This window comes from Cenococcum geophilum, assembly GCF_001692895.1.
Source record: "Cenococcum geophilum 1.58 unplaced genomic scaffold K441scaffold_1, whole genome shotgun sequence".
Classification (NCBI taxonomy): domain Eukaryota; kingdom Fungi; phylum Ascomycota; class Dothideomycetes; order Gloniales; family Gloniaceae; genus Cenococcum; species Cenococcum geophilum.
Window position 1 is genome coordinate 394,089 of NW_027137559.1, and position 22,130 is coordinate 416,218.

The window sequence follows — 22,130 nt, forward strand, 5'->3', positions numbered from 1 at the left end:
AGAGATGATGTCCGGGTGGGGAGTGGGAAAGAGGGGATGCTGGAGCTTGGGATATATTGCTCGTTGCAGATCGGGATCTTCGCGTGTTCTCCTTTGCTGAGGTAGTTATCACATGAAAGAGCTCACCAGCAAGCTTAGAGCAATTTCAAGCTCGTCACTACAGCGTAGACATGGTGGTGAGTCCCATTGATCGCATTACCTGCTGCTGATGAGAAAATGCCAGCATGTCCGACAGTCTTGGCGGATGTTGTCATTTCGACAAAGTGGGACGTTTATTTTTCGGCCGCCTGTTTGACCGCTTCGTAATCTGCCGTTATCTGCCAATTAATCTGCCATCGTTGTTTACTTTTATTCCGCTTCACCCCTATCGCCACTATTGTGTGTCTCACTCTATTGAAATTACTATGAAGGTCACTATCAAACAATGGAATGCTGTGGCTGCGTGGCGCTGGGACATGCCAGACGACGATGTCTGTGGCATCTGCCGCAATCCTTATGATAGCACATGTTCCAAGTGTAAATTTCCTGGCGATGAGTGCCCTCTCCGTAAGTCCACATCTGCTTGAAAATCGCATATTTTCTTTTATTCAAGCACTAATATCATGTCTCAGTCCTAGGCGAATGCAACCATTCTTTCCATATGGTAAGCCGAGTATGAACGGTTCATGTTTACGACCGCATTCCTGATTTACAATCTTCTAATAGCACTGTATCTTCTCCTGGCTCCGACAAGAAAGCTCTCAAGAGAAGTGCCCAATGTGTCGACAGCGTAAGTTAGGTCCTGCTCTCCCCTTGCACCCCAACTGACCACTTGCCTCTTTAGCATTCAAGAGTAAGGCACAGGAGGCGACACGCCCCACAACTCAAGGCGGTGACTTTGTCCCACCAAGTTGAAATCATCATATATATCTTGAATGATTCAATCTACAACGAGAAGAGCTGAGCAATTAACGTGGATACCTGAGTGATGATGATCCGCGACTCTTGCAGCAGGACGCGTGAGAGAAAATGGGTAGGGAGCATAGGACAGAGCCGCAGGATAGCAGCCGGAGACTGTAAAGGCATCGAACGAGGTGGTAAAGATGCGTTCAAAATCTTGGCCTTTCGATTGTCTGAGATGGACTCGCTGCAGGGATAGAATTTGGCTGGGTATCCCATACCTGCGCGGAAGCTGATGAGAACGTTAGGGTGGACAAATGTAAAATGGTGCAGACGCCGCCTGAGTCTGTCGTAAACAATATATGTGACCAAGCCAGTGATATTGTTTGCCTTGGGGCTCAACTCCCGTGCTCCCTCGTCCCTACCATCCTTATCGATAAAGCTTCCATCAACCTCTATCCAAACCCCAACCACCTCCCACCCCAACAATGTCCACCAACCCACAACCACCACCGGCCCTTCTCCCCTCCGTCTTCCCCCCAGACCACCCCTCTCCCTCCTCTTCACTCCATCCTCCCCCAGAAGTCCCTCAAAACCCTCACGATGCCGCTCCACCGCCCGATCCCACCGACGAAGCAGCCTACATCGAACCCGACGCCGGGAGCCTGCTGCCCCCTCCCAACTTCAAGCCCTTCTTCACGCTCATCGAAGACGCCGACACAGGCGAGCACTACCACCCGTCCGTGCACTACGTTTTCGCCGACGACGACCCGGTCCTGCTGACCGCGGCATCCATGCGCGCCCTCGGCGTCGACGACGCGGCGCTGATCGCGCGGCCGCCGGAGCCGGAGCCGCTGAACGACGGCGTAAACGCCGACCCAAACCTAGGGCCCGGCGCGCGCGAGAACGAGGTGGACGACGAGGTTCGCGAGTCTCCACTGCCGCCGTCGCTGCCCGGCGTGAAGGAGCGGTTCTTGCTGCTGGATGTGGGGTCTGATGGCGCGAGCATAGTCGCCGCGCAGAGCTTGAGTGCCGAGTGGCAGGTCACAGGGACGCAAGTGCGGGCGGCGCCCACGTGGGACGAGGAGGCTGTGGCAGAGGGGGGAGGGATCAGTGGGGGCGTGATGGTGCGGGTTGAGGGGGTGGAAGTCCCGCAGCCGCAGCAGCAGGGGAAGCAGAAGACGCCGGCGGGGGGAGAGCAGTTATTGCAGGAGGCGAGGGCGGCCGCGGGCGGGGATCTGTTTGCGGGGATAGAGGCGGTCGTAGGGAAGTTTGAGAAAGATGCGGAAGTTTTGAGGAGGGTAGTTGGAGAGAGGGAGGAGGCCGGAGCTGAGGGAGGGGAGAGGCAGAGCTGATGAGGGAGGAATGGGGAGAGGCGTTTTGCATGGGGTTGGGTTGGGTGTTTTGTGGTGGTTTAAAAGTGCTGGAACAAGAGGTATATAGGTCATAGTAGATAGCGGCGTTGATAGATGACCGTCGGATTGATTATCTTCTATTTGTTTCTATATCTGTACTGTATTCGGCGTAGGATTGCATCTGGATATCTTGATGTATATTCGTACTCTACCAGGCCTTCCATTACATAAAATTTTTGTCTGATCGAGAACTACATTGCATAATGGTTTGTATAAACAGTCGAGAATACCAAATTAAAATGCCAGACCTTGGATGCCTACCTTAAAGTTTCCTCATGAGCGTGAGGGCCTATCGCTCCAATCTAGCTACTATGGGACAGTAATGATACCCTGACTTGAGGAGGTTCGCCAGTACGCTGACATCTCTAGGATTTACCTGTGCTAATGGTAGTAGTAGAGGTAAGCCAAAGGCTTTGGAGGAGAGGAAGCTTGATTTTATAACAGTGAGGTGGCAATCATAAGTGAGTGGAAATTCGTGCCGGGGAGGAATTTGCCATTCTTGTCAACTAGGTGGCGTTTACTTACCTCGCGCTATACTCCGACAACAGCAACTAGGGGCTTGCCAAAGCTGAAAACAGTCGTAAGTGTAGGGTTCCTAGGGTACGCATATCCGAATTCTACGGATGTCGATTCTCACATGCTAGACATACATTTAGAGAGATAATTCAAGGGGTTAATACAAAATCCACCTCCTGCCAATTAAGGCTTAATAACCTTACCCTTTATATAGTAGTAAAATAATAGAGTGCGGGGTTTCCCTAATTAGAATAAGCTTAATTTTAAGTAAGGCTGTTACGGACGCTTTAAGTACGATGTTACGACTACTTGGAGAAGAGTCGGAAGAAGCTAGTTAGTTAATTCAGGCACGGTCCAGAATGGAGCCAATAGAACTATGTGACGAGGAATAGTAACCGAGGTCACGAGACATGATCTGTATAATCTATAGGATCTGTATAATCTATAACAAAGCAGATAGAGCACACGTATATTATATATAAGAAGGATTTTATAGGAGTATGGTTGTGTATTTAAGGACCCTTAGTCCCTACCTAGATAGTTCCTTCCTTATAGTAATTCTTAGAATATAATTAGAGTTAATCTATTAGGCAACCACTCCACTAGTTATTATTATATTATTAACTTTAATTTATATTACCTATATACCTAGCCTAATAATAAGTCTACCGTAGTATCTATTATAAGGTTCCATTATATAATTACTACCTAGTTACAATATTAAATATAGAAAGTTAAATAATATGCCACTAAAAGCAGCTACTATAACGCTATTAACGGCGGTAACTACTTTAAGGTTAGGAGGAGATACTAGTATAGCGGATACTAATTTATAACAACCTATAACGGTTAAATAGTTATAAGAGATAGTTAACTAGTTAATAACCAATAATGCAGCGCTAGAAGAAAGGGTTAATAGGATAGGAGCGGTAAAGATTAAGTTACTATTAATTAAGAGGTACTTAGGGGAAAGATTAAAGCTTAAAGGATTCCTTATGTAAATATACTTTAAGGTTATATAAGAAAGAGTAAAGCTACTAATACCTATAGATTAAATAGCATATATAGAACTATTCCTATTAGAAAGAGTACTTAAGTAGTTTAAGCCTTACCTTATAGAGATATAGAATAATAGAATAATAACCACTAATTAAGAGGTATAATTTATATTCTTAAGCTAGGAAGAATTTATGGAGCAACTTATATAAATATTTAGAGACCTAGAGGCGGTAATTATAGTAAAAAAAAACTCTAAGATATTATGTAATAAACCTTAGTAATTAAGTATATAACGTAGTTTTAGATATTAGTAATATAAGTAAAGTAGAATAATAAGGTGCTTATAGCATAGTATAAGCAAGGACTTAAGGCTAAAGTCTAGAATATAATTATCCTAATAAAAGATACGGACACCCTATAGGATTTAATAGATTAAGTAATTAAGATTAATAATTAGATTTACTAAAGTCAATAAGCTAAGAGAGGCTAGGATAGAGTTCTATAGTTATATAAAATATAAAGTACGCAACAACTAAAGCTAAGTTAAAAACTATAGTATAGCGCGGAGCTAATAGACCTAAGTAGTACTAAAGAAGCCTATAAAAGATAGAGTAAGAAACTATAGAAACCTAAAGGTTAAGGATTTAGTAATTATATATAAGGGATATTATTACGGACACCTTAGGTTACCCTTAGGACAACCCCCAGACGCCCCTTAAATAGTCGCCAGTTACGTATTAGAGGCACGTGCCTATAGTATATAATCTCCACAATCCCAGAAGCCTTACCTTTTTAAGGATTTATCTCTCTTACCAATCTATTCTATTCTAATCATGTCCTTATAGCCCCCTGTCTATAAAATCCCCTTATATTTAAATTCTTTCTACTCTTTTTTAGAAGGGTAGTCGGCTTAAGGACTAGATTATTTATTTACATCTTTTGTTTACAACTACTATTTTCCCTTAAAATCTCGCGATAACCTAAATAGAAACTCCATAAATACCTTATAGAAAGCCGTCGCGTAAAGGCAGGAAGGTCCCTCTAATAGCAAGAGATTGCGATAATATAACCCTCTAGGTAAGATAGCTAAACGAGCCCTAATACCTAGATGCTCTAAGAGCTTAAAGACTCTCGTATACTTACAGTTACTAGCAACGCTAAGGAAAATATAGATACCCTCTATAACGGTTATAACGCTGCTAAAAAGTAACTAAAACCCCTCTAGCCCTACCTAGGCTAATTAGAAGATTAAGCGCTAGAGGCAACTCTAAGATCTTCCCCTAAGCTAGAAATGCCAGAAAAATACACTAATATATTTAACTAGGGAACCAACCGGAACCCTCCCAGAAGACCACCGGCCTATAATTAGTATAGTAGTAGTATATAGACTGCTTATAAGCTAAGCGGGCCTACTTCTTTAGGTAATCTAAGCTAATTACTAACTTAAGACCCAAGCCTTGTTGGGAAGCCTATACTAGCTACTAGTACTAACACTACCTTTATAGTAGGAGCCTCCCTAGGCCTAAGTTTAGAAGGTTAAGAGCCCTATACCAATCTTCTTTAAGATAGATATTAGAAAGCTATCGTAAGGCTCTTAGAAGCTATATAGAAGGAAGCCACTAATAAATATATTAGAACCCTTTAAGGGTAAATCTAGATCTAGTAGGGTCTAATCTAAGCAAGGCAAATTCTTTTATAACCTAGTTAAGGCTAAGGGCTTCCTAGAAGCTACTTAATACCTACCTAAGGAGGTATAAAAGACTTAGAGAGTTATCTACGCTATAAATAGAAAAAGGATATAGACTAACTGGCTAAGGCCTTTAGTAGTTTAGAACTCCGCCATAGACCTAACGCCTAGCAGTTAGACGATTGGGTTTATAAGGTAAATAACTTCTTTAAAATGCTAATAATATAAGATAATACTAAAGAGCGTATATACTAGATTATTAGCAAGATTAAAGACCAATTACTAAACTAGATTGCACTTAATTAGCTTAATAAAGAGTAAATTACTATATAGCTATAGCTATAAACCTTTCTAAAGAAATGGACTTAATATCCGTATATTATATAATATAATAATATAGAGCTATTCTAAAATAGGATCTAGCTAGACTGCCACGACTTTCGCTAGTTTATAAACTTTATAAAAACTTATACTTAGTAGATAGATTTAGAGCCCTTTAAAAATAAGGGCGGTAGCATCTATAAAAAGGAGAAATTGGGTTTATCTAGGCTAGAATTAAGCTAGTAATTTATAATAAGATAAAGCGCGTAGGAGCCCTATTATGGATTACTATATATATAGATTTCAAATAAGCAGTTCTAAACGCTAAAGATATAATAAGGAACCAGACCTCTTCTAGTAGAAAGTTAAGGGGTCACTAAAAGCGCGGGCACTTTAGTAGTAATATAGGGCAGACCTAACCTTTAAAGAAGCTGTTCTTAAAGAGAACTTTAAAAGGGTTAAAGTTAGGAACCTTAAATAACGGGAAAGACTTCTAGGGTTAACCTAATACCCGTCTGGCACCTTTACGGAAACACTTTAAAAAGTTAAGAGAAAACTCCGGAGGTAGATTCTATTAGAAAAATAAGTAGAGTAATAACCGCACTAATAATCTAAAAAAAGAAAAGCCCTAGTTGCGGACCTCTTTTAGCTGTAACTAGGGCAAGATACGGAAGAAAAGACTCTCCGTATTGCTGTTAAGCTAGAAATAATACTCCCTATAGGTATGGTATAACAGTTCTAAGCACTATATAATAGCGGCGCCGAAATTAATCTTATATAATATGATTTAGTAAAAGAGTATAAACTTATCCCATTATAAAGGTAGCAGAAACCTATTATAGGCTTTCTAGATAAGTATTAGATTAAGCTATATAGTGCCTATAAGCTTATAGTGTTAGTGGCTAATATATACAACCGCATTAAGGTAGTTAGCCCGTAACCCTTCTAAGCGGCTAACTTTATAGGTTATAACCTTATTCTTAGATACCCTTAGCTAGCAGAAGTAAATCCTAAGATACGCTTTAAGACTAGAGCCTTTAAATAATAAAATAATAAAGATTTAAAAGGGCGTATATTACTAATAAGCCTAAAGGACATCCTAAAGAATATAGCCCTAGGTAAAATAGTGTACACTCTATACCCAAAGGAGTATTAGATTTAACCCCTATTTAATAGTAAAATAGGTATAGAGCCTAGTATAGGTAATAACCCCTTTATAATGGAGACCCTATAGGGAACTACTAAATAGGTCGCGGAGACATTATAGGGAGGCGGCGATCTTAAGGATCTTATAAGATATTTTAACCGCTATAGGTTACTCTAGCTTAAGTAATATACGGAGAGTATACTACGGCACCTTAAACGCTGCGTTAAGGAGTTCCCTGCCCTTTACTGGCTACTGTATAAAATGGTTTAATGTATAATGGTAACCATATATAAGTAACTACTATAGCGTATAACGCTGCCCGTAAGTATTTTAAGAAAGCTCTAGAATCTACCTAACGATAATATAGAGGACAAACGCGACCCTAATTTGTTAAATATTCTAGTAGGCCTAAGGGACTTACTAAGGGTATTTTCGAGTAGGAGAGCAAAAGTCCTACTATAGAACTTGGAGTATAATTATATAATTAATCTAGAAGAAGGCAAATAACCGCTAAACCTTCTTATCTATAACCTCTTGCGTAAAGAGCTTAAGATCCTACGGGAGTACTTTAATAGGTTACTAGAAAAGGGGTAGATCTAGCCTAGTAAGTCGCTGTTAGGCGTACTAATTTTCTTTATCCTAAAACTAAATAGAACTATAAGGCTATACGTAGACTATCGCGGTCTTAATAAGATTATAATTAAGAACCGTTACCCACTACTACTAGTTAGTAAAATGCTAAATCAGCTATTTAGGGCGAAGATCTTTACAAAGCTGGATCTATAAGACGCCTATTATAGGCTCCGTATTAAAGAAGGGAATAAGTAAAAGACCGCTTTTAAGACCTAATACGGCCACTTTAAGTATTTGGTAATACCTTTTAGGCTAGCTAATGCACCTGCGATATTCCAATTATATATTTATAGAGCCTTAGGGGGACTAGTTGACCGTATATACGTTATCTATTTAGATAATATCTTAATCTACTTAGAAGACGAGGATTAACACAAGTAATATATCCGCGAAGTACTGGAACGTTTAGATAATTAGGGCCTCTACGCTAAGGCGTTAAAGTATATCTTTAATACTAAGTAGGTTAAGTTCCTGGGTTATATTATAACGCCTATAGGTATAGTTATAGACCTAATACGGGTGTAGATGATCTAGGAGTGGCCGGAGCTAAANAGCTANTAGGATNTTTAAGTNTTCCTAGGCTTTGCTAATTTCTATAGGCGCTTTATCTATAATTACTTAAATATCGCCCAATACCTATTTAACTATATTGTAACGGAACCTTGTAGCAAGAACTACGATGGGCTCGTTATTGGGCTAGGTGTGTAGGAAATGCAAGTATAAAAGTCAACAACGTAATAACAACTAGTGGAGTGGTTGCCTAACAGATTAACTCTAATTATATTCTGAGAATCACTATAAGGAAGGAACTATCTAGGTAGGGACTAAGGGTTCTTAAATATATAACCATACTCCTAAGAAAGTTGTTGCTCTGTCTGCTCTATCTACTCTATTTACCTTTACGATAGATCTTATAGATTATATAGATTATACAGATTACATTATATAATTCTGCTTACTATTCCTCGTTATATAGTTCCACGGGTTCTATTCTGGACCGTGCTTATATTAACTAACTAGCTTCTTCCGTCTCTTCTCCGAGTAGTTATAATATTATACTTAAAGCGTCCGTAATACCATCTCCCTCCTCTTTATCTTCGTCCTTAAAGATACCTAGCATCTTTAGGTTGTTTACTAGAGGTATAATATCCGTCTAATTAATTTGGTTAATATTGTTACTTATAATACCTAAAGCACCTTCTTCTTCCTCTACAGCCCGTTAGTCTTATACTGTTACTATAATATTATCTCTTAGTAAGATAATACCATCTCCGTATTCTCGTTATGTAAAAGAGGGGTTAGTTTATATTATGTTAGTAAGTCCTTTGTCCTGGTAACCTTCCTCTTATTTAGAGTGCACTAAAGCAAATATTTGGTTATCCTATAACATTCGCTCTATCTCTAATGTTAAATATGCGCGACCTATTACTCTTAATAGTTATTTAGTTCCCTAATTAATTTGTCTTAGGGTCTTATATTTAATCCGAGGTAGAAAAACTTAAGGGTAATCTTGCCACAGCGCTAGCGGAAGCCTATTGTCGATCTAAAGAATCTGCTTATGCCCTTAAGGCTTAGCAGTCTACCTTTGCGAAAGTTTAGCGTCTTTAATACGTTTATAAGAAGGTTTGTTTTAAGGAGTAGAAACTTATAGAATAAGGTCTATAGGAACTAGGTAATAAAAGAACAGATTCTCCTTTAATAAAGAAGGAAATAGATCTAAGTAGTTTGGCAACTGCTCTTCTTAGGTCCCCCTTAGGTGACTTATTCTTTAGTAATCTTTCTTTATTAATGCTGCCTAACCTAATCTCTTCCGATACTTCTATACCTTTCTTATAGCGTTTCTTAAATTCTCTAGTAGCTCCTAGGTAGTCTTAGTGTAGCCTATCTACTTAATCTTATACTATATCTTGTTATTAATGTCCTTATAATTAATGATCTTTAAAACTTACTATTTATCTTCTTCTTATTCTCTATATGTGTCTGCTTTATAGACTGGTGGCTTAATATTCCCATATACTAGCTCTAGTATTGCGATGTGCTATATAGGGTAGATTTTTATTTTAGCTGGTAGGTTCAACTTAAATATAACTAGTAAAATTCTTTATATAATTTTGAAAGGTCCTAGTCTAACATAGTCTAATTTCTTGCTTAGTCGTTAACTCTTAAAATTTTTATATAGTAGCTATACTTTATCTCCCTCCTTAAGATCTGGTCCCTTAGATCTCTTAGCATTATAGTACCTTTTTATTCTCTCTTGTACTTTTTTTGCTAATTCCGTAAGGTTTGTATAAAGATTTATTAATATCTTTATTCTTTCTTTAGCTGTGCTACTTGTTTTCTTTACTTATTATAGTAATAACGATGTTTTTGGCTTATATCCGTAATTTGCCTTAAATAGTAATATACCTATTTCTTCTTAAGGTGTTGCGTTATATGCGAATTATATAACTGGTAATAGCGATACCTAATTATTCTGTGCATAATTAATATAATACCTTAGATACTATTCTAGCGTCTAATTTAACCTTTCCGTTTAACCGTCTGTCTGTAGATAATATGCAGTAGAAGTTGCTGCTTAAACTTCTTACTCTGCTAAGAATACTTCCCAGAATGCTGTTACGAATCTTAGATCTCTATCTAATATAATTTTGCTTAGTGCTCTATATTTTATAAACACTTCTTTAACATAGATTCTAGCAATATCCTCCGCTAAGATTTCTTTTATATATACTATAAAATATCCCCACTTTATAAGCTTATCTACTATTACTAAAATCGCGTTATAATCTTATTCGGTAATAGGATTTTTTAATTTTAGCAACTTAATAATAAAGTCCTATAATATAACCTCCTATAGTCTCTCTAATATTTTAATAGGTTATAGCCCTCTATATAGCTTATGCCTTGTTAGTTTATTCCTTTAGCAATCTAGATATTTCTTTATAACCCTTCTAGCTATTCTCTAGATTCTATTAATAATGTACTCCTCCTAAAGTCTTAACACTAAGCCTGTAGCTCTATTATATCCTTAGGTTAGTCCCTTATAGAAGTCTTTTATAAACTACTCTGCTATGCTTTTTAGGATGTACTTTACTTTTTAATTTTCGTATATATCTGTCTGTAGATCTTCTAGCTGTGCTTTTAGAATTCTTTATACCTAAAAGCTTTCTAGTATCTTGTAGACTTTCTCTAGTTTATCATCTTCTTAAGTTGCTGTGATTTTTAGATAATTATACCTAATTAATCCGTCTATATCTTTTCGTAATAAAGCCCCTAATGGCTTTTCCTTATTTTGTAGTTTAGCTTTACGGCTTAGAGTATCTGCCCGCGTATTGTCTGTACCTTTAGTATACTAAATCTTAAAATAGTATTCCGTAAGCATCTCTGCCCATCTAACCTATCTTTAGTTAAGTTCCTTTGTCGTTAGGAATCCTATTAGGTTCTTATAATCCGTCTTAACTATAAATGGTTTCTCTATACCTTATAAAAATGCTCTTTATTTCTTTAATACTGTAACTATACCTAATAACTCCTTGTTATAGATGTTATAGTTTAACTCCGGTAGTATTATCTTCCGACTATAGTATACCACTAAGTGCTATCTATCTTAATGCTTTTATATAAAGTATGCCCCTAGTATATAGTCTAATATATCTATCTCTATAACCGTCTCTAGTTCTAGTTAATAGATCTTAAGAACTAGCTTCTAGGTAAATAACTCTTTGACTTTCTTAAAGAGTTCTTTTTACTCCTCTCCCTATGCCTATAGTTCTTCTTTCTTTATTAACCGCGTAAATGGCTTAATATCCTTTAACCACTGCGCTATAAACCTTCTATAGTAATTGTAAAACCTTAGGAATAATCTTAACTATATAACGTTCTTTAGTTCCTACCAATTTACTATAGCCTCGATCTTCTTTAGATCTATACTAAGTTAGCCTAGTTTAATAATGAATTTAACGAAATTAGTCTTCCTAGTAAAGAACTCGTATTTCTTAATTACTACTAGCATCTGTTCTTCTTATAGTCTCTTTAAAACCTATTTAATGTATTCCCTATATTCTTCCTTAGTTATTAAGTAGATAATAATATTATTAAGATATACCATAACAAATTTATCTAAGTGTTCTTTTAATATATTGTTAATACGCTTCTGGAACATTGCTAGTGCGTTTATAAGCCCGAATTATATAACTAATAGTTTATATAGTCCTTCCTTTAACCTAAAGGCTGCTTTCTATTCATCGCCTTCTTTAATCCTAATTTAATAGTACGCCTATCTTAGATCTATCTTTGTGAAGATTTGCGCATTACCTATCCTGTCTTAGATTTCGCTAATTAAGGGTAAAGGATACCTATCCTTTCTAGTAATGCTGTTTAACTGTCTATAGTCGATATATAGCCTTAGTTTGCCATTCTTTTTTAGTATAAATAGTACTAGATAACCCGCTAATAACTGCGATGGTTTAATATATCCTTTTTATAGATTTTCCTAGATAAACTCTTTTAATGCTCTACCTTCTTCTTTGGTAAGCTTATAGATTAGAAAAAACTTTAAATTTATTTCTAGTTCTAACTCTATCTTATAGTCCTATATTATATATTCTAATAGCTTTTTACTTTCTAGTAACTATAGTTTCTTGCCGTACTTATAGTATCTCTTTGGTATATAACTTAGTCCTTTTTCTATTTCTTTATAGGTTGCTCCTACTTAGTATCATACTAACTTAGCTTATTGTTGCATTTTATAGCGTTAAGTATCTTTAATATTGACTTAACCTATAATCTAATTAATTCTTAGATTATATTCCTATAACTAAGGTATACCTAATACTGCCTCGTTCCGTCCTAATGGTAGAATATTAAAAGACATCTTAATTTGTCTCCCTTTAATAATTATCTAAATAGGTCCTGTTTTAAGATTAATAATCCCTCCTCTATAGGTTATTGGATCTCCTAAAATTGTAACTAATAGGTAAAGTTGCTTCTTCTATCTATAAGGTAGCCCTATTCTCTTAACTGCTACTAGTAAAATATGGTTTTGTATTGCTCTACTATCTATTAGCGCTTTAAACTGCTAATCTTACTAATTAATCCGTAAATTTAGGTGTTATCCTTAAATTCCTTTAAGGGTTTAAGGCTCTACTACTAGCTCCCTTTAGTTCTATAGGCCTCTACTTTTCCTAACTATTAGCTACTTAATCCTAGTATATTTAGCTTACTCTTTAGCCAATGCCTAGTTCGCTTTTTATCTTTAATATACTATAGACACGTATTCTCTAGGTATTCCTACCACTATTATCCGTCTAAGCATTCTTCTATAAGGAATCTTCCTAGTTAAAGTACTAAACTTCCTTCCTTTTAGACCTCTGCTAGATGCCATCTATATATATATTTGGCATTCCTATATTATTACTTATCCGTTATCTAGTATATCCTTATAGGGTATTTCCGATTCTTTTTTTTTAGATTCTTATATATTTCGTATATATTGTCCACGTACGCAATCTATAATAACGTATAGTGTGCTAGGTGCTTTAGGTTAACTCTTAGCTCGTCTTTATCCCTAAGTTTAAACCTTTATCGTGCTAATTTAAACGTTATAACTTNATTTACAGGTACTAAAATGCGTCTCTCGCTTCTTTAGTCCTCTAAATGTTCCTCTAGATCCTTTGACGTTATAATTAAGGCTCCTTTAATATACGTTATGGCCTTTTCTATAATTGGGTGGTCTTAGATAATTTTTTTATCTAACCATATATAGAAATCTTCCTACTTATTATTGTGCCTTTGCCTATACTACTTTTAGTATAGCTGCTAAAGTGTATACGGCCTATTTATAAGGAAGTATCTTCTTACTACTATATTATAACAGCCCTTTATATGTCGTTCCTTAAACCTAGTTGGAATCCCTAAATCCTCTTTATCTTCTAGTTCGGTAAGCTACTTAGCTCTTAGTGTGCCTGCTCTCGGCCTATTAGTAATTCTTTATACTAGTGCTCTGTCCTTTATACGTCCCAATATACTAGATCTCTTATCTAGTTTCTATTCTTGCTATATAATAATTCTTTACCTAAATTCTTCTATAGTTTCTTTTAGTTTGCGCCTTGCGCTCTAATCCTTAAAGTCGTCTTACTTCTTAATCTTAGTATTAACTTTTTAATCTTTAGTCTAAACACTTTATTTAACTAGTAAATCCTTTAGGTCTATATATTCGTCTCCTAGTCTAATTGCTGTTTATGCCGTAGATTCTCTGATCTATAAAGAAGCCCCTTACCTCTTGCCTATAGGTGCCCTTATTTATACTCTGAAATCTTAGTCCCTTAGATTCTTTAATCCTAAGCTTGCTTCTAACTTAAGCTTAGCTCCCGCCTTAGTCTAGCTAGGCGTTTATAGTGTTCTTATCTCGTCTTAAGAGTCTTAAATCTCACTTATCTCGTCTTAAGAGTCTTGTGCCTATGGGAACTTCTATTCCGAGCTTATTCGTATGTTTCCAAACTAAGCTACTGCCCTACTTCATTGGTTATCGTCTGTTATAGGTCCTTAAGCTTGCCTTATCTCGTTTTAAGAATCTTAGTTATTTCTTATTTTGCTGTAAGAATCTTAAGCCTTTGGCCTTTTGCCTTTATTAAGTGCCGAAGTGGTTTACTATCCTACTTCTCTTGCGTCTTGTGAAGCGATAGACATTATGTCTAGTAGGGTTTCGATCCCTACTAATGTTTCCTATTCTATAGTGAAATTATCCTCTACCTCTAGTATAACATCTCTAAGGTCTGCTCGCTCCTAGTAAGCGGCTCTTATTGCCTTATTATTATAGAATGTTTCGCCTATATTAAATTCATCGTCCTTAATGTCTAATCTGCGAACTAGTTTATTAGTTCCTCTATATCCTATAGGTGCTAGCTCTTATAGCTAATAGCTTACGCCATACTTGGCGTTCTTATGAATTTAATATGCATTATTGTAATAAAACGCAAAACTTTTAATTAAACATTCTTTTGTTCCTCGCAGTATATTGTTATCCCTTTATACGTATATGTCGTCTGCTAGTCTTATGCCCCTTACTATATAGTAACTCTACCCACTTTTACAGTCTCTGACGTAATAACCCTGTTTTCCGCAATTTATGTAAGCTCCTTTTTTAAACTATTTTTCTTGTTATAGAGTCCGCCTGAATATCTTTTGCTATTAAGATCCTTAATTCAGCCTCTGCTCCTTAAACCTTTAATTACTTAATCCTTATCCTCTAGGTTTTTATAGTTTGCTCCATCTCTTATAGGCTTCTTTAGTACCACTTAGGTCTATTGGCTCTGCGCTATACTATAGTTTTTAACTTAGCTTTTATTGTTGCGTACTCTACGCCTTATATAACTGTAAAACTCTATCCTAGCCTCTTTTAGCCTATTCCCTTTAGTAGATCTAATTGTTAATCTTAATCGCCTAATCTATTAGTTCCCTTAGGGTGTCCGCATCTTCTATTAGGATAATTACGTCCTAGACTTTAGCCTTAAGTCCCTGTTTATACTGTGTTATAAGCGCCCTATTATTCTACTCTACTTATATTGCTAGTGTCTAGAACTATATTGTATACTTAATTATTAAAGTTTATTGCACGAGGTTCTGGAGTTTTCTTTCCGCTATAGTTGTTTCTTTTAGGTCTCCAAATATCTGCGTAAGTTATTCTGTGAATCCTTCCTAACTTAAGAACATAAATCGCATGTCTTAATTAGTGGTTGTTATTCTATTTACCTATATCTCTATAAGGTAAGGTTTGAACTACTTAAATACTTTTCCTAATAAGAATAGTCCTGCGTAGGCTATCCGATCTATAGGTATAGGTAACTTTACTTCTTCTTATAAGACCTTAAAGTGTATCTGCGTAAGGAATCCTTTAAGCTTTAACCTTTCTTCTATAAATCTCTTAATTGATAGTAGCTTGATTTTTGCTGCTCCTATCCCGTTAAGTTTTTCTTCTAATATTATATTATTAGCTGTTAGCTAGTTAACTATTTCCTATAGCTGTCCAACCGTTATAGGTTGCTGTAAGTTAGTATCTGCCATACTGGTGTCACCTCCTATCCCTAAAGTAGTTGCTGCCGTTAATGGCGTTGTGGTGGCTGCTTTTGGTGGCATATTGTTTGACTTCTTATATTAATACTGTAACTAGGTAGTAATTGTGTAACGGAACCTTGTAGCAAGAACTATGATGGGCTTGTTATTAGGCTAGGTGTGTAGAAAATGTAAGTATAAAAGTCAACAACGTAATAATAACTGGTGGAGTGGTTGTTTAATAGATTAACTCTAATTATATTCTAAGAATTACTATAAGGAAGGAACTATCTAGGTAGGGACTAAGGGTCCTTAAATATATAACCGTACTCCTAAGAAAGTTGTTGCTCTATCTGCTCTATCTGCTCTGTTTGCCTCTGCGATAGATCTTATAGATTATACAGATTATATAGATTATATTACGTGACTCTGCTTACTATTCCTCGTTATATGGTTCCACGGGTTCCATCCTGGACCGTGCTTATATTAACTAACTAGCTTCTTCCATCTCTTCTCCAAGTAGTTGTAATATTATACTTAAAGCGTCTGTAATATATATTATAGAAGCTTCTTAAGACCTGACTTAAGGAGTAAAAAGCTTAAAGGCGGTAAGGAAGAAAACTAAAAAGGGACTAACTAAATGGTATAAGCTATAGTTATAGCCTAGAAAGGTTTAGAAGGCCTTCTAGGAACTTTATATAAAGTTTATAGAAGCTTTATTACTGCGGCATTTTAACCTAGATTAGCTATTAATAATAATTATTAATATATTAAATTTTGCCCTTATTAGTATCCTACTATAACCTAATAGGCATCTAGACGCTACCCAGCTCCATTAAAGACTAGTAATATTTTATAATAGAAAATTCTAGGGACCTAAAGTTAGGTATTATACCTATAATAAGGAACTGCTAGCTATAGTTAACTGCTTTAAATAGTAGCGATACTACCTTAAGTATGCGAGCTATACCACTTATATACTCTTAGATTACTATAATCTACGCTACTTTATAACTATAAAGGAGCTTATACCTTAATAAGCCAAATAGGTAGAGGAGCTCGCGCGATTTAATTTTAAGATTAAATATAAGCTAGGGGAAAACAACCCTGCTAATAAACCGTTATAACGGCTAGACTATACCAAAGGCTTTAAAACAGGAGAAGGAAAACAGATAATAGATATCTTACTCCTTATATTATAGAATAAGCTCCGGGTATAGGATGCTTAAGTACCTATAGCTCTATATACTAAGTCTTAGGCGGTGCAAGCCCTATTAATTTCCACTAATATTCTAGCTAGTACCCGGTCCATTACTAATAAGGGTCTAAATATACCTAGATAGGACGTCCCTAATACATTCTCGGAACCTAGTAATATACCATCTCTAATTACTAAGCTATCCCCTTAAATAAATAGTAAAGCCATAAAGTAATTAGAACTCGGAGCCCTATAATAACTAAAGAACTTTAACCTTATAGCGGCCTTCCTAACGTACGCGTATTAAAGAGTTATAAGATCTATAGTACTATCTAGTCTTATATTTGGAGCAGTATAGGACAAAACAGCTTTTACCTAAAAACTATCCGAAAGGTTAACGGATTTTATCTATAAGATGCAATAAAGGGATACTTCCTATACTATCCTTAATATAGAAGTAGACCGGAAACGTAACAAAAAGAAAGCTACTAGGCGCTACTATTAGGAACTAGACCCGATAGGCCTACTATATAGAGGTAGTAAGGTTTAGGTGCTATAAGAAGCAAATCTATAATAGAAGATTCTTATAAAGAATCACGATAATCCTTTAGGCGGCCACTATAGTTAAGTAAAGACAGTAGAATTACTTTAGCGCAAATACTATTAGCTAAGGCTTAATTAGAAAGCAAAGGAGTACATTAGCTATTATAAGAAGTATTAAGTATACAAGATCCGCAGGTATAAGCCATAGGGTCTACTTAAATCAATTCCTCCCACCAGTGAGCTATGGCGATATTACGCCATAGACTTTATCACGGATCTCCCGCTATCTAAAGATGGCTAAGAACAAATATACAATTCGGTCCTTATACTTATTAATAGGTTTTTAAAGTACGTCTAATACCTTTTTATTAACAAGACGATTAATATATAAGAGCTCATTAACCTAATTAAAAAGAAATGCTTTCTTAAAGTAGATTAACCATACTCTATTATTACTAATAGGGGCAGCGTCTTTATAAGCTAATACTGGTCGGACCTATACTTCTATTTAAAGATAGACCACTAGTATAGTACGGCTTTCTACCTATAGACGGATAGGCAAATAGAACGCTAGAACTAGGAACTAGAGTCTTACCTATGGATATATTTAAACTACTAGCAAGATAACTAGTGCGAGCTACTTTCGTATATAGAGTACGCTTACAATTTAAAGCAACATATATTATATAAGTATGCATTAATCCAGATTGCCTATAGCGTTTAACTATTTAGGTTTAATAGTATACCCAATAATTACTAGCTAAGGCCGCATAATTAGTTATAGGATCCTATTAGGAAGTCTAAGGATATCTACTAAAGAGTATAAGGATACCTCTAGAAATAGAAGGAGTAATAGAAGTATATAAAGTAGAGCCTACAAGATGCCTAAGAGCAGTAGAGACTTTAGTATAACCGCAAGCACTAAAACAAGTATTTTGGAGTAGGCGATAAGGTTCTATTACGTTTAACAAATATTAAGACCCGTTAACTATTAAAGAAGCTTAATATAAAATACCTAGGTCCCTTCTAAGTCAAGGAACGAATTGGCAAGCTAGCCTATTATCTCTAGCTACTCCCATCTATAGCCTATATATATCTAGTATTTTATATAAACTTACTAGAGCCATGGTATAGACTACTACTAAAAAAGAACTTCCGTCTAGGCCCAATTAAACACCCTAAGGTAGTGGGCGAGCGGTATAAGGTTAAAGCTATACTATACTATAAGTCTGTCAAGAACAAGCTTTAATTTAAAATTAAATAGCTAGGCTAGCCCGCTAAGGACTCTATATAGAAACTAGAGGATTACCTTAATTATTATAAAGATATTCTAAAAGAATATTGGGACCAAGGTCTACAATCTATAAATTATAGAAAGCGCTCTAATACTATAGTATTATCGCAACCTATAAAGAAAGCTTATAATAGGCCGCAAAAGGCCCTAAAGAGTAAATAGGTTAAATTAGATATAGTATAGATAAGCTCCGGAAACTATAGGGATAGGGCTACAGCCTAAGGCAGGATGGGTCCTTAGCCTTTTCACGTATATAGCATAGAGTTAATAGGGCATTTTGCTAGAATTACATTCCTATTTATAAATCTATATTAGGAATATAGTTCCTAGAGCTTCTAAGCCCTTTCTAAAAGCCTTATAAGGCCTTTCTAAGCACCTAATTAAGGTCCTTAATTGCTACTATATATAAGAACAAATCCCAAAAGTCTAAACCATAAATACCCAATCTAAAAAGCCACTATGCCTTATTATTAGGAGTAGGATCAGTATCCATCAGGCTACTAAGTAATGGCTAATAAGAATAGGATCTAGATCCCTTAGTAGGCGTATAAGTAGGTATAAAAATAGGGGTAGGGTAATAAGGTGTAGCTAGAGCAGAGACTCTTAAATGCTTAACACTAATATTAGGTCTAAACCAATACTAACAAAGCTCTTATAGCATAAGCTTATAGTTAATAAAAACACGCTTAAGCCTAGAATAAACAGAGATGTTAGCTAGCTGGTATAGTCCAGAACCACTAAGACCTTACTACAGTAACTATTAGTTACCTATCCGCTAGGTACCCAAAGGGTAACCTACCTAATACCGTATTATGTTATACTCTTTTAAAACTTAACGCGTATACGCAAACTCCTTTCTATAGTAGACAGCGACCTTCTTCTTATTACCCCCATTACGCACCCTATCCTTAGTATACTAACCTTACTCTTATATTAGGCGTTACTAGCTAGCTTATTAGGAATTATGGGCAGTATAGATAGCCGTAGCATAGTCTTAAATTCGGCTAAGCTATTTAGCATTTACGCTAGAATAAGAGAGAGCCTAGGCAATATAGTAGTTAAGGATATTAAAGGAACGTCGCCACTTAGGCCTAGGCTATTAAAGCTTAAAGTTAGCAATAGAAATCTATTAAGGATAGAAAAACTTACCTTAATGCAACTGCCGCTCTTGCCTCCAGAATCCTGTCATTAGATTTCTGGTCTTTTGAAGACATATAGGCAAAATTATTTAGGTAGGACTAGCACCAGTTACAGGTTAGCGGGGATTAGGGTTCTATATATAAAGGTAGGGTTAGAATACACTATAGAATTTACTTAGAAAAGTAGTTAGCAGGAGAACAAAGAGGCATATTAAATTAATAATGAAAAAGAAGAAAATCTTAATAATATATCGAAGATACGTCTAAATTAGATAAAGGTTAATAATGGGAAGTAAGGTATTAAGGAAAAGGATTAAGCTTAATAAGTAAAGTGTCTTTATACTTTACCGTCTATTACCCTTTTAGTAACTAGCCGCAACCTTGCCAATATAACTCCGTTACAATAGCGTTATTTAGAAGGAAGGAAACACGCGTATAAGTTATTTAACCATCACTTCCTTATAAAAACTAACTACGCGGCCGGGGGAAGGCAATTAAGACGTTAAATTAAAGACGCATATAGGTTAAATTAGACCTAAAACGATATTATAGTATCAAAGAACAACGTTATAGACGTTCTTAACAATCGCATAATAGCTACAATTACTATCGCGAAATGTCCCTATTTACTAGGTAGTAGAGCTACGCCAAATATACAGTATAGGACCACTAGATTTGAAAGTATATACACTAAATCTTAAAAGACAAGTCTCTTTAACTAACTAATTAATACCTTAACCGCATCTAATAGCCTAAGGGCAAATATGGGAGTAATGCGTTAGTAACGCAGAGGATTATAAGAAAAGGATTATAAGAAAGAATTATAGACCATATCTTAGCAGTTAAAGACAACGGCAGGCTAAGGCTCTATACATTAAATCCCATACTAAAAGGTTCTACGGAACTATACTAGAATACTAAATTACCTATAATACTCGTGATTAATTATAGACTAGCATAAAGGCTTAGAAGTAAAGTTATATAAAAATCCCTATATTAGCCTAGGTAGTCACCGGCATACTTCTAATAGGCTTTTAATAGGTCTCCTAGTAATCCTCACGTCTTTTCTCTAATTATATTTTTCCCTTATTAAGGTTTTTTAGGAGTTTAAAGCAGGGGTTAGATAGATAGATAATATACAGCGGTATACTAATACCTCTCTAATATCTTTTTGAACCTCTTCTAAAACAAGCCCTTATAATCTCCCTACCGTAAGGTAATAGCAATCAAAGGCCAACCGCAAGAAGGGGGAGGGCAATGTAAGGGATATTATTGCAGACACCTTAGGTTACCCTTAGGACAACCCCCGGACGCCCCTTAGATAGTCACTAGTTACGTGCCAGAGGCACGTGCCCGTAGTATATAGTCTCTACGATCCTAGAGGCCTTACCTCCTTAAAAATTCATCTCTCTTACCAATCTATCCTGTTCCAATCGTGTCCTTATAGCCCCTGTCTATAAGATCCCCTCATATTATAGGACTAAGGAGTAGAGGCTAAACTAGGGATCTTAGTAGTAGAAGACATTTAGGTAGACTTTATAGCAAAGTTAATAGTTTAAAGATAGAGCTTATATAATTACAGAAAATAAAGTCACTTCGCAAGGGATAATAAAGATAATTAGAGTAACTATATAATAAAGGGAACTAGACTAGTAAAAGATATATACGTATAGAGAGGTAATAGTATACTGCGAGGAACCAAAGAGTATTTAATTAGAAGTTTTGCGTTTTGTTATAACAACGCATACTAAATTTATAAAAACACTAAGTATAGCGTAAGCTATTAGCTATAAGAGCTAAAATCCTTAAAGTATAGAGAAACTAATAAACTAGTTTATAGATCGGATATTAAGGACGATAAATTTAATATAGGCGAAATATTCTATAATAATAAGGTAATAAAGGCAGCTTATTAGGAGTATATAAACCTTAAAGATATTATAATAGAAATAGAGGATAATTCCACTATAGAATAGGGAACATTAGTAGGGAGTAAGACCCTACTAGACATAATATCTATCGCTTTATAAGACGCAAGAGAAGTAGGATAATAAGCTACTTTGGCACTTAATAAAGGCAAAAGGCCAAAGGCTTAAGATTCTTAAGATAAGATAAGAGATAACTAAGATTTTTAAGATAAGATAAGGTATACCTAAGGACCCACAATAAACAGAAACCGATGGAGTAGGGTAATAGCTTAGTTTAAAGATATATAAATAAGCTTAAGATAGAGTTTTCTATAGGTATAAGATTCTTAAAAAGAAATAAGTAAGATTTAAGACTCTTAAGATAAGATAAGAATACTAAGTA

General features: G+C 35.8%; 2 protein-coding genes across 2 annotated transcripts; both read left to right on the forward strand.

The window, feature by feature from the left end:
- The first annotated feature begins 335 nt into the window (after positions 1 to 335).
- K441DRAFT_599585 (RING/U-box) lies at positions 336 to 1,224 on the forward strand. Its single transcript, XM_067645154.1, has 4 exons — positions 336 to 546; positions 612 to 643; positions 706 to 769; positions 824 to 1,224. The coding sequence occupies exons 1-4, from the start codon at positions 405 to 407 to the stop codon at positions 892 to 894; spliced, it is 309 nt and encodes a 102-aa protein (XP_067510201.1). The 5' UTR covers positions 336 to 404; the 3' UTR covers positions 895 to 1,224.
- Positions 1,225 to 1,466: 242 nt separating this feature from the next.
- K441DRAFT_486436 (uncharacterized protein) lies at positions 1,467 to 2,189 on the forward strand (the record flags this gene model as incomplete). Its single annotated transcript, XM_067641939.1, has 1 exon — positions 1,467 to 2,189. A coding segment is annotated over one exon (723 nt), but the record flags the coding sequence as incomplete, so codon positions are not given.
- Between the last annotated feature and the right edge of the window lie 19,941 nt (positions 2,190 to 22,130).